The 13,762-nt window shown below is 44.9% G+C and overlaps 1 protein-coding gene across 1 annotated transcript in view; it reads left to right on the forward strand.

Moving 5' to 3' along the window:
• Window positions 1-13,762, forward strand: part of mcamb (melanoma cell adhesion molecule b) — a 40,926-nt gene that overhangs the window by 17,617 nt on the left and 9,547 nt on the right. The window contains 10 exon segments of the mRNA XM_048266997.1: window positions 7,084-7,208; window positions 7,572-7,806; window positions 8,286-8,356; window positions 10,050-10,137; window positions 10,932-11,111; window positions 12,117-12,244; window positions 12,555-12,705; window positions 12,955-13,070; window positions 13,252-13,339; window positions 13,342-13,392. Of these exon segments, the coding sequence (XP_048122954.1) occupies window positions 7,084-7,208; window positions 7,572-7,806; window positions 8,286-8,356; window positions 10,050-10,137; window positions 10,932-11,111; window positions 12,117-12,244; window positions 12,555-12,705; window positions 12,955-13,070; window positions 13,252-13,339; window positions 13,342-13,392 (1,233 nt within the window).

Genomic DNA, 13,762 nt, shown 5'->3' on the forward strand with positions numbered 1-13,762 from the left:
GGTCAGTCTGACCAGTAGCAGGCTGGACTCCCTCTGCGGATGGCCTCTGTGGAGATCAGTGGCATGGGAATGCGCCGACCGCTGGTGGGTGATGTTGATGCAGCTGCTTGTGTCAGTATCACTTCAGGTGTGTGTGTGTGTGTGTGTGTGTGTGTGTGTGTGTGTGTGTATGTGTGTGTGTGTGTGTAAAACACCACCTGAAACTTGCACGCCGGCACAGACTACCAGCTGCCACACACACACACACATCACATACACATACACAGACACTCACACACACACACACACACACACACACACACACACACACACACACACACACACACACACACACACACACACACAGAGAGAGAGCGGGAAGAGAGAACTCTACCAGTAAAAACTGCCCCCACACAAGGTCAACATGCAGCTCAGTTTCAGGAAGGAGATCTGTTTGGGTCACACTAATTAGCTTGTTTTGGTTGTCTTTGATTTACGAGAGTTCTAAAAGCTGTTGAAGGCTACTGTGCAGAAAGCCAGAATCACATTATGATAGGTGGTACCTGTTACCTGTCTACTGGAATTGCTGTAGAATGTATACAAGCCTAGCTAGTAAGCTCCCAGCACTAGACAGTGGACCTATATGTAATTAATGTATTAATTAAGGCTCCTACTCCTGCAGCGAACTCCCATCTTTTGATGTTCGATTACTTAATTTCACTGTTTTCAAAACAACCCCACACGCCACCGCGAACGCCGACTATTTTTGTCCATTGTTTATCGAATGCTTGTCAGTTGAAAATGTCAGTGCAGGTGTGTGGGCAAGTGACAAAAAGTCATGTTCATGTGAATGCCTAAGCGCAGTGTGCTTTACTCTTCAGTGAATTCACATTGTTACTAAAACAAACTCAATCAAAATGCTGTTACAAAGATGCACTAATAAGTATATAAATACTTTGTAATAACTTGATCTAAAATAGTTTATAGCACAATGTCTAGGGACTGCAGGACGACAGAAGAAGTAGAAATGGCTTTCTGGTGGTGGATAACTGTCATAATGTTGTGCAGTAATTCAGAAGTATGACACAAGTAACTTCAAGCCTGTTTAAACAAAGAGGAAATGGGTGATTGGGAGAGAGAGTTTCCCTAATGGGTAACCTGAGTCCAAACCTGAGTGGTTTTACTGGGAGCCACGTGCCTCCTTAGGGCCCCAGCACACCTGCAACAACTTTGGTATTCTGTTTGAAAGTGGCTGCAGGCAGCCAGGCAGGCAGGAGTAGACTACACAGGGGGTAAAGCACACACACACACACACACACACACACACACACACACACACACACATACTGTACACAGGGGATTTATAGAGAGACATTGGTGAGTCAGGCAGGAGTAGAGTGCTGCACAGAGGTAACACACACACACACACACACACACACACACACACACACACACACACATACACACACACACCACACTCACACAGGGGATGTATAGAGATATTGGTGAACAGCATTGGTTAACATCCTGCCCCTGCATGTTTGTGTAGTGACTGCAATGTCTTTGATGTCCCTGATAAAAGTGCCGCTCTCCTTTTATAGTCCTCCCAAGGGGAATGTCACCTAGTTGACCAGTAAACTCTATACATTAATAATGTAAAGGGGATTTTGGGAAGTTATCCCATTAAGCTCTCTCTCTCTCTCTCTCTTGTTTGTTTGTGCAAAAACCAAAAACACCAAACAAAAAAAAGGTTGCTTGTTTATTTTCGCTCTCGTGTCCTCTCTCTTCCTCCTCTCTCTCTCTCTCTCTTCCTCTCTCTTCTCTCTCTCTCTCTCTCTCTCTCTTCCTCTCTCTCTCTCTCTCTCTCTCTCTCTTTCTCTCTCAGATGTGTGTATTGAAGGTGTTTCCTGTAAAGCATCAGTGCTAAAGTAAAGCGGATTGTCGTCTGGCAATACTGTATGCCACTCAGGGGTGGCCCTGCGGGGTGGGGGGTGGTTGGGCGTTAGGTTAGGACAAGTCTAACAGCACTGACAGGGGCAACCAGAGAGCCCCCCGGTAATACTCAATATTACTGGAGAGAGTGAGAATTATCGTCTGTCATAGGGCCCACATTTTCTAGCAGTGCCCCTGATGCTGCTGTTGCCATACACCCACGGTCTGTGTCCAGACGACATGCTTGGGATGACCACTTTACTGTGTGCCCACTGTGTGACCTGGCTTACAGTATGTGGACAGACAGGGCTATTAACGGCACTTAGCTTCCACTGACACATCACGTAGCCTCTCTGTATGAAAGCCAAATGTGCCAACATGCGCAGATACAGCTCTGCTATTCTTAAACGTGCTGGTTTGGACCAGCTTAGACAGGGTGCACTGAGTGTATGGAGGTAAAATTAGCCTTTGTGTACTTGTGTACTGGGCGTCTGATGATACTGTGTTGTGGTTCAGGATTAATGCGAGTCTGTGGCCATGTTGGTGATACAGTGCTGCTAGCGCCACTCTATGGTACTTGCTTCAGTTCTTGTGGTTCCCCATCGAGAGAAACAGCCTTACACACAATATGTCATATTATTGTGGTTTAACGGCCTGGAAGTTTAATAGGTGGTTCACCAAGCAATAGATTATTGAAAAAGGGTGTGTGTTTATGTGTGTGTGTGTGTGTGTGTCTGTCTGTGTGTGTGCAAGTGTGTGATGCACTGCGGTAGGAGAATGGTGCCTTCAAGACAAGTTCAGGCAGCTGACGAGATGTGGGTGTTTTTGGGGAGATTACTGTTATTAGGGTTGGTTGTTTAGGGGTGCCCCATTCTTTTCTTTCCACTGAGACCAGATGTGAGGGGCCCCTTTAAAGGTTTATGTGTGTGCCTGCGTGTGTGTGTGTGTCTTGTGTGTGTGTGTGTGTGTGTCTGTGTGAGTGAGAGAGAGCATGTGAAAGTCTGTTTGTGGTTGTGTGCATGTGTGTATGCGTTGATTCAGGTTCAGGGTGAGGTCATAGGTTGGAGGTCGCTGAGCTGAGGTCACTTCCTGGGGGTCACCAGTGGAACCTTGTCGCCGGTGGCAGCCCGTTACAGCGCCAGAAGTGAGCCATATCCCCACCGCCCTTACCCTCTCACACTCACTGATAGCCTCTCAACTGCTTTTGCTGTGTCAGGATGTGGACAGGGAGGCCAGAGCATAAAGTCATTTAGATTGATTTATTTGCAGATGCTTTTCGTCCAAAGCGATGCACAGGCACAGCAAAGAAAAAAAAAAAAACATTAATTTGCTCAGGATGTTTTCTGTTATTAACGTGAAGAGAGGCACAGCTTTTCTAATGGCTTAAAGGTGCACTCTAAGATTCTAATCCATAACACTTTTTTGCCACATTCAGTAAAAGGCCTTTTACTGTCCTCTAGCTGTCTGTTCTGTGTGTGTGTGCTAAACAAATAAAAAGAGAGAAAAAATAGTCTCAGACCGAACCTTACACTATTTCAACCAGTCACCACACTTCATGAGGAGGATAGAAGCAGCGCAACTATCAACAAACTTCCAATGGAGTCACACACTGTACCTTTAACACAAAGGTTTAACTACCAGAACCATGAGAGCATGGGGAGGTGCTACCCCAGGTTCACATGGTAAAAGTCCTCTCTGGTATTCCCCAGACAACCAAAAAGAATTTAGCAAGTAGCACAACCTGTGAAATCAGCTGGTTTACTGTAGTTCACGGCTGTATTTTTACAGTCAGGGTTTAATGTGTGCAGTGCTGACTGAGCCTGCAGCTGATGGAGCTTTATGAGACGGTTATGTTCACAAGAGTTTTTGTCTGAGCAGTAGACCTGGAGGAGGACAGGGAGAGAGAGAGACGGAGACCAATGAGGAGTTCTGATAACAGCTGGAACAGCTCCTGCACCAGCAGCACTGCAAACCTCAAAACAGACGCCTATGCTGAGCCGAGACCAGAACCAGGACCAGACCAAAGCCATATCTCACCTCCATGTCTCTGGGCCCAGACAGTGGGCGCGAGTGCTGCCCGCTCCTGATCGGCTCTGGCCCAGATGTGGACTGGATGCGGTGCCGAGCAGGTCACGTCACCTCCCTCAGCCATGTGCTTCTGCTCCCTCGGCAACTGGCAAGTGTTGGCGCGATGCCACGTTAGAGGCGGGCACAGCGCTGGCGTCACACATGTCAAGTGGCTGCCGGCACCTCAGTTAAAGGCATTCCAGCGGCTCTGAGCCTGCCGAGGCCGTATCTAACGGCAGTGTATGGGCAACGGCCGCTCTGCTGCCAGGTGTCTGTTTGTTTCAGTGTGCCAGAGAGCAGAGCTGACAACGACCAGCTGAGAGAGAGGGGGGGGAGAGATAGAGAGAGAGAGGGAGGGGGAGAGAGATAGAGAAAGAGAAGGAGAGAGAGAGAGAGAGAGAAAGCAAAAGAGAAAGACGCTTTGTAGTGATGTGTGTTGGCTTTGGTTGAGGCTGTGCCAAAGAGGATCAAAGCTTACAGAGTAGACATACCGAAGACCCGACAGAGGAGTATCTCTGAGCAGCTCTCAAAGCAGCATTGTCCTCCATCATGTATCCCTGTCAAAGCCACAGCCGAACTTCAAGTGCTTTCATTTCTAGAGGTCTCTCAACAAGAGCTGTTGGCTTTTTGAACAAAGTCTCACTGATACCTCAATGTACAGCTGGAAAACCCAAACTAACTTCAAGCCAAACTGAACGTGTGAATTATGCAGTGGCAATTGGAGTTTTTTTTCTAAGTATACACAGAGCTTAAACAAAACAACACAAAAAGTACAAATTTGTCAATGTTTCAACTTTTGGCTTCTTCAATGGGGGATCCATCATTGAAATGGGGGTGGGGAGTGTGTGTGTGTGTGTGTGGGGGGGTACTTCAGTAAGGAGGGGTTGCAAGCGTAATGTACTGACACAGGTCTCTCAGCATAGTTAGAGATAAAAGCTGTTTGACTAAACAGCCTTATATGCTGAGCTGATTGTGTTGCAATAATTTCCCTTTCAAACATGGGCTGAATAGAAAACAGCTGTTGAGGTGGGAGCTCTGTAAACTGTGAGCTTCAGTGGAGAGTGTGACAAAGTGTCCACACACCCTGGCAAAAAAGAAAAGAAAAGTACTTTGACATAAGGCGCTCCACGCACACACAGGCAAAAAAAGAAAAGAAAACTGCCATGAAGTGCTCCACCAGGTGTGAGCTGTCATAACGGTACGGTTGAGTGAGAGGGCGGCAGGCTAAGCAAACAGTCTGAATGGTGAGCTCACTCACACTGAACCATAACACTGGGTCATCAGCAGAGGGGTATAGCCACCTGAATCAGCCCCACATGCTCACACACACACACACGCACACACACACACACACACACACACACACACACACACACACACACACACACACACACACACACACACACACACACACACACACACACACACACAGTCCACCTGGGTACTCATAGAGGGTTTGTAACACCCCCACCCCCACATAGTGAAAGTGAGTCTGTATGCTGCTGTTGCTGCTGCTGGTGAACTAATGGGCAGGAAATGCCTTTGTTGGAGAAACTAATCCAATTGCTCTAATAGGGTCGGAGGGATGGAGAGATGGATGGATGAAAGGATGGAGAGATGAATGGGCAGATGGAGAGGAAGATGGAAGGATGGGTGGAAGACAGAGAGGATTGGAAACAGGAACACAGTGTTGCACTGCGGGTGTTGTTGGAGTAAATGGATACGTGATATGGTGTAAACTTGATTATTTGTTGGGTAAACAGGTTGAGAGAGAGAGAGAAAGAGAAAGAGAGAGAGAGAAAGAGTGAGAGAAAGAGTGAGGGAGGACGAGAAGATGCAAGAGAGCAAACAAACAGCAACAGTTTTGTTGTTTGGTGTTTTTGGATTTTGCACAAACTTCATATACTGAACCAACAAAGGAGACAGAGATAGAGAGATAGAGAGAGAGGAAGTGAGAGAGCAAATAAACAGCAACAGTTTTGTTTTGTTTTGTATAAACTTGTTCTGAACAAACAAAGGAGAGTAAGAGAGAGAGAGAGAGAGAGAGAGAGAGAGAGGGGGTGAATGGGCAGGACAGATCTCGATCCTGATGGTTTTTGGCAGTGGTACAGGTCAGATTAGTGGTGCTAAAGTTTGACCGTCCCGCTGTTATGATTTCACACTTAAAAAACAAACAGATTTCATGTGCAGGGAACGTGTAGGGAACTTGTGGACCAGACAGAAGACTCTTATCATCTTTATTTGATCTAATCAGACGCTACCAGTTTGATGCATAGAAAATGAATGTTTTAAAAAATAACAAGTATGTCTCTCAATTAGGTTTATATTGTTGTGTGTGTGTCTGTCATCTTGCTAAAATGATTATAAGGAATTCCACATGAGAAGAAGCACAGTGTACCCCACAGAAAATCCTTCTGAAATGGACAAACGCAGGAAACATTGAAATCCCAGTCCTTGTAATTTGGACTTCAATAGCAGGCCTTTAAAGCGCTTTAATTCACTAGAGCTTTGGGAGACACAGACTCACTATTCTGCCTGTAAATCGAGTCTTTCTTCCGTGGCGCTGGAATGCCTGCTGGGCTCCCAGAATTCCTGTCATAGCACCTAATTCCCATCTGTCCTGCACAGCATCGCGACAAGCCACTCTATCTGCAGCAGCAGGTCGCTGCTGTGGGTTTGTGTATGTCTGCGTGTGTTTGTGTGTGTGTGGTCTGGGGGCCTAGCTGGAGGCAGGCACTAGTGTGTGCTTCTTCAGAGGAAACTCAGACGAATGGGGTGGGTTTCATCGCAGTCCGTTGTGTTTACAGTTTGCTTAGTTTGACCTGTATTAAGAAGGTGTTGGTGATGTTCACACACACACACACACACACACACACACACACACACACACACACACACACACACACACACACACACACACAAGTAAAAGCAGACTGTTAAGATTTGTTGTGTGTTTGTGGGAAATGTGGGTGATTTTACTGTGTTTATAGTTACTATGGGATGTATGGGAGGAGGGGGTATGGGGTGTGGCCGTGTGAGTGTGTGAGAGAGAGAGAAAAGCTACTGTGTCTGCATAGTGCAAAGTGTGTGTGTGTGTGTCTACAGCGTTGGCGACAATAGAGATAAACATGGAGGATCGTGTGGAAGTCTTACTAGGAAAGCAGGTTGAGATCTCCTGCCAGTATAAGATGGACAGCGACCCCAGCACAGTAATCATCCAGTGGTATACAGTGAGTATCCTGCCCCTTCTACACCACTCTTTACACACACACACACACCCACACACACACACACACACACACACACACACACACACACACACACACACACACACACACACACACACACACACACATACAAGCCATGTTTTACTGAACCTGTAATATTTTATTGTGAAATGTAGGAGATTTTATATATTATATTCTTTTTTGCTTGTAAAATTTACATTAATAATACAGTACAGATCATTTATAATTGTAGAACATACAAATGTAAAACACACAAGGTCACAACTTCTGTGTCCAGACGCAGAATCTATCACTATGTTTTTCAACAGTATACTGACCTTTGGTGCTTGTCAATGCTTTTCCCAGAAACCAGCTGGCTCCAACAGTCAAAGGCAACGCATCTTCTATAAGGACAACACAGGGGCGATACTGGACCAGGACTCGTCCCTGGCGGGCCGGGTAACGGTGCACGACAGCATCCCTGGATCTGTGGTTGTGATCGTGGAGCCGGTCCAGTTGGAGGACGAGCTGCTCTTCATCTGCCACGTGAACACGGCCACCGAGGACGGCAAGGAGGGCATGACGCAGCTCAGAGTCTTCAGTGGGTACCAGCCTCGGGGGCAGGGAAAAGGGATCTGATGTGTGTGTATGTGTGTGAGTGTTTTGTGTGTGTGTTTGTGTGTGTGCGTGTTTTGTGTGTGTGTGTGTGTGTGCGTGCGTGTTTTTTGTGTATGTGTGTATGTGTGTTTTTTGTGTGTGTGTGTGCGTGTGTATGTATTTGTATGTGTGTGTGTGTGTGTGTGTGTGTGTGTGTGTGTGTGTGTGTGTGTGTGTGTGTCTGTGTGTGTGTGTTTTAACCTGATGCTTTTATCAAGACCCATTTAGATAAAACCAATAAACAAGTGTGTTTTTTACTTAACACTTTGTTAATGCTAACAAGTAACAATGGTGCAGTATAGTTGGTCTCCTCATAGGTGCAACATGCATACTCTGTTGTCCAAAATGAAGATGTTTCTTCTGTGCAAAGGCCTATACTGTGAGACAACTGTTCTCTAGATTCTTCTTGTCTTGTTATTGTAGGTAAACCAGAAGTTCCCAAAATTGAAGGAGTGCACACCGGGATATCTGTCAACGAAAAGGATCCAACCCAGGTAAATAATCCAGTCTACCGGGAGGCCATTGTTTATTTATGCCCTCTCTAGTTAGACTTTGACTGGGCTGAGGCTGTAAGAAGGGAAAAATATCCACGACATGGAGACACGTTGGGCTATCCTCACTTCAAAGGAGAGAGCAGGCCCAAAGTACTAGCCCGTTCCCCTGCTGATTGGGTGTGAGAACACTGGACAAATAGGGTGAAGAGTTAGAAGGTAATGTTATTACGAGACATGACTGTGATTATCAGACTCCATTTTTTAATAAATTGTATCTCGAATCAATTACCTAGTTTATCAGCTATGGCACAGTATGGCATGACATACTAGAATTGAGATATACGACTGGTGGTTAAAGTAATAATTTATTAGGCAATAAGCCTTAAAAGGTGAATGTAGTCAATATCACTTCAATTGAATGTGAAAGTAACTCAGGTAGGTAAAACATAGCCTACTGAAGCGAAGTAACAAAGGGAAGCTTAACCAAAAACAACAAACTTAAACTTAAGAAATTAACAAGTTAGAATAACAGCTACACCAGATGAAACGGTATACCAAATAATTACAAGATTACAAACCCAAGCTTCCCCCAACTAGCCTGGCTAACGTCAGACCTCATCTCATTGAGATGGGGTCTGGTAACTAGACATTAATTTTCTCGTATTTGAAACGTGGTTTACGAATGCCCAGAGCCGTTTATTGGGCGCTACGAATGTCTATCAAATGCGTCAACAGCTCAAAGGCTTCGGTGTGTCGTCATCGTCTTGCTGCCCTCTCTCCGTTCTGTGATTGGTCCCCTAACTGAGGCGAAAATTTGCTCCATGGAATCCAGGCTGCCTAGCAGCGTGAATAAAATTGAGCGTAAGGCAGCATGGGAAAACCCAGGCTATCCCCCAACACCCTCATAGAAGAGAAGCAGAGCAAAAGAGACCGAACTGAGGACCATTTCCCCTTTTATCATTCATCTGGGCCATGCCCAAATCACCAGAGCCTCTGTTATCTGAGAGTGGTGGGTGTGGCCTCTCATACCTATAGACTTTAGCGTAGTTCTTAGTCTACAACTATGCACAAATACATTAAATTGTGATGAAACCATGATCAGGATGTTACATTACAAGCATTAATTCAAGACCAAACATGAATGTATTATTCACAACATACATTTATAGAGATTTCAGAGGTGAACAATACTGTATGATAATTAGTTCGGCCCGGGCACCCTGAGCAGTTAAGAATGTCCTTTGATGGAGATGGGGGCGCATCTCACCATAACCCAGGTTTACAGAAACATCATATACATTAACTTTACTGTTCCACAATCGACAATACTGTATTTCTCACATGTAGACCTTAAAAATGATATCAAACACAATCAGATTATAATTTCTCCTTTGACATGAATCTTAGAGTTCAGAATATTTTCCTGTGGTCCAAGGCAGGCCCAGGAGTTAAGCTCTCAACAGGGTGGCGAGAACAAAGACCAAATGGCAACACTGTATGCATGAGCGGGGTGTTGGGAATCATGGCCATAGCCAGCTAAGACAATAGCGATCGAACACAGATACCCACACAGATGTAAATTGACTACAAAAGGCATTCTGTTATGAGAATGTCTTTTCTGTTTCAAGAATGCAAAAGACTGGCAAAACGACTGTTATTACAAGGCTGATAACATTACACTCTCTCACTGCAGATTGCCACCTGTCACGTCAAGAATGGCTACCCCCTGCCCAATATCACCTGGTACAGAGACCACACCCCGCTGTACATGAAGGAAGGAGGTGAGAAGGATGGTGGTGATCACATCTCAGCTTAAGTGTTGTTGCATAACCTCCATGGTTACTAAGAGGCGTTCAAACTCACAGCTTGTCATGCCATTTATTGCACTTCACAACACTGATTCAGGGAAAATGAAAACCTCGGGGCTATAATCTGGCTACCCTCCTCTGAGCCTGTCAGTAGAATCATCTGACGGGAGCAGACTGGCCAGATTCAAACAGGGCCATATCCAAACCACATCAGGGCCATATCAGGGCCAGATCCAAACCATATCAGGGCCACATCAGGGCCATATCCAAACCACATCAGGGCCATATCAGGGCCATATTCAAACCACATCAGGGCCACATCAGGGCCATATCAGGCCATATCCAAACCACATCAGGGCCATATCAGGGCCATATCCAAACCACATCAGGGCCACATCAGGGCCATATCCAAACCACATCAGGGATAGTGGATGTTTTGAACTTTGGAAACTCATATTTTTATACATTTAGCCATTCTGCATTACTGTAATTTTTACAGTTTTACTGTAATTTTTCCATATACATAGCTGAATGAAATATCATTCCATATGGTCCACCAGCTGAGTTCCAAGACAAACACATTATCAAAACACACAAATGATTAATAGACATTGAGGGTACAGTATTTATGCATTTTACAGTAAATGTCAAAAGCCATGTTTGCTGAATTGTACACAATGAAGAACATTTTTGTAACTAATATCAGAGAGTTGTCTTGACGTTTGTGTCTAATAATATCTTTTTTTTTTTTAAATGTGTGACTTCAGTGCTTGGAGTGACCAACCAGGTGACGAGGGACACCAACAACCTGTACACAGTGATAAGTGTCCTTCATATGAAAGTGAAGAAGGAGGACAAGGATGCGTTCTTCTACTGCGAGTCTTCATACTTTGTGCCTGAGGGGACAAGGATGACCGAGTCCGACCGCATCAAAATCAACGTGCACTGTGAGGATATGAGTCCTTTTGTTTGGCTTAACACCCTGTTACTATGGTTACAATGTATTATGAAATAACAGCACATTTTTAATAACTAGATGAAATGTAATACATTTTCACTCCATTACGTATTATCCCCGGATACATGAAATACTTTTTTCTGATTGGCTAGTGGGGTGACTTTTAATTCTGTATTTAAGTAAGTATAAGTATATATACTCTTTTGATCCTGTGAGGGAAATTTGGTCTCTGCATTTATCCATTAGTGAAACACACTCATCCTGGCACAGTGAGCTGCCTGCAACAACAGCGACGCTAGGGGAGCAGTGAGGTGCCTTCAAGGGCACTTCAGCCGTGCCAACTGGTCGGGGTTCGAACCGGCAGCTCTCTGGTTACAAGTCCAAAGCGCTAACCAGTAGGCCACGGCTTCCCAGATATCGGGACACCTATTAAGTAGATCTGGTATCACCGTTCCATATCAGTGTCCTTTGAATGGTAACTATAGTAGTGAGTAGTAAAACAAACCGAACAAGTCGGCTGAACCGCTATAAAGGAATGACAATTTCCTATATAAATAGTGGCATTCAGGGGATTGGTGGGTCATGGACTTCTTTGCTTCTGCCTCGTCCATTAATTCCGTATATCAGGAGATTCAGGACACCTTGGCCAAGTTACGGTTTGGGTAAACACCCTCAACTATAAACTCGGTGTTTAGCTGCATCAACTACATTTTGTTTCACAATACCAGTTTAAACTCACAACTGAACTACCGGTATGGGCTGTTACTTATTGGTTTTATTGTATAGCTATTGCATGTTTAATGATTGTTTTATTATTTCTTCTGGTGTAAGGTGATCTTGAGTGTCATGATGGGTGGCAGTAAATAAGATTTAATGTATAATAATTTATTTTTTATTTTATATTGTATCATTAAAATCTATCCTTACGCCATCTTTACAACCAAGTTTGTTTGCTTGTGAGTCATTGTTTACTACGTGGTTGGTTGTGTTGCAGACCCGTCAACGTCTGTGGAGTTAAGACAGGTGCTTCCAGAAGGTTTAGTGAAGGAGGGGGACACCGTGGAAATCAGATGCTTTGCTGACGGAAACCCAACACCACCACTGACCTTCAAACATAATGGAGTAATGCATACAAACACACATGCACACACACACACGTAAACACTTTAAATTATTTTACACTGCACACTTTCGATTTTTTCTTTCAGGAAATTAGAACAAATCTTTTGGATTTAATCTTTTTTTATTAAATTACTACATTGAATGCCACATTTCAAACTAAAAACTGAAATTACGTCCATGACAGTTGTCTTTTAGATTTTTATTAAATTACTACATTGAAGACTTAAAAAAACTCAAAGTAACTCATGTCAAAGGCCCTTGGATTCTCTCCATGTGTAACCTCAACGGATGACCTACTGTATGATCCTAGGAGGACCTGAATGAGCAGTTGCTGACTGATGACCAGCAGGGGGTGGTGTTGCCAGACGCAACACGAAGTGATGGGGGCATGTACACTTGCACTGCCCTGGACCTGGAGACTCTGGAGGAGCTGGAAAACGACATGGAGCTGAGTGTGCACTGTGCGTCACTGACTGACCCGCCCTGGACACACACACACACACACACACCAGACACACTTACCACAGCACACACAGTTATCACAGCAAACACACTTACCACACCACATTTATAAACCAGAAGGTATAAGTGAAATGGAAGGGCTACATTTTGGTTGTGTTTATTTTTATACATGTTGTTTGTGTTTATTCATTTGTGTGTGTGTGTGTGTACGTGTGCATATGTGCGCACATGTGTGTGTGTGTGTGTAGACCTGGATGAGACTGTGGTGGTTCCAAAGTCACCAGTGGTGCTGTCCCAGGGCTCCTCCCTACAGGCCACCTGCAATGCCCTCTCTTCTCTGGACACAAATACGGTCTGGTTCAAGGTACATGTGTGTGTGTGTGTGTTTCACAGAGGAATAGGTATTTCAGATTCGAATGCCGCAATATTGTGATTCCAGCAAAATCTGTTTACAGGAAATACAGTGGTATTGTATGGCTGCTTTTGATTGTGCCTTACTTTAAATTCATCCCGCCTATGTGTATGTGTGTGTGTGTGTGTTCCAGGATGGTCAGTATGTCTCTGATGGCCACACATTGAAGATTTTTAATGCTTCTATGGACACATTTGGAACATACCAGTGTTTAGTGACCGCTCTAAGCTGCCTGGCCTGCAGTCACAGAGTTTTCTAGAGGTGTTTGTGCAGGGTGAGTTCCCATCGACTGTCCTCTCCATTCCTCTTACTGCTCCCTCCTCTCCTCCCTTCCCTTCTCTCTTCTTCTCTCTCTCCCTCTTTCCATCTCCTCTCCATCTCCCCCCTCCACTCACTGCTCCTCTCTTCTCTTCCCCTCCTTCTTTCCATCTCCTCTTCTTTTTTCTCTCCCTCTCTCCATCTCCACCTCCTGTTCCTCCTCCACTCCTCTTTCCTTTTCCTCTCTTTCTCTCCCTCCATTCACCTCTTCCTTTCCTCCTCTCCTCTCCCTTCCATCTCCTCTTCCCCCTTTACTCCTCTCTCCTTCACCTCTCTTCCCCTCCCTCCCTCCATCTCCTCTCCCTTTCCTCCACTGTCCTCTGCTG

Source organism: Alosa alosa, chromosome 16 (genome assembly GCF_017589495.1).
Source record: "Alosa alosa isolate M-15738 ecotype Scorff River chromosome 16, AALO_Geno_1.1, whole genome shotgun sequence".
In the NCBI taxonomy this organism is placed as follows: Eukaryota; Metazoa; Chordata; class Actinopteri; order Clupeiformes; family Clupeidae; genus Alosa; species Alosa alosa.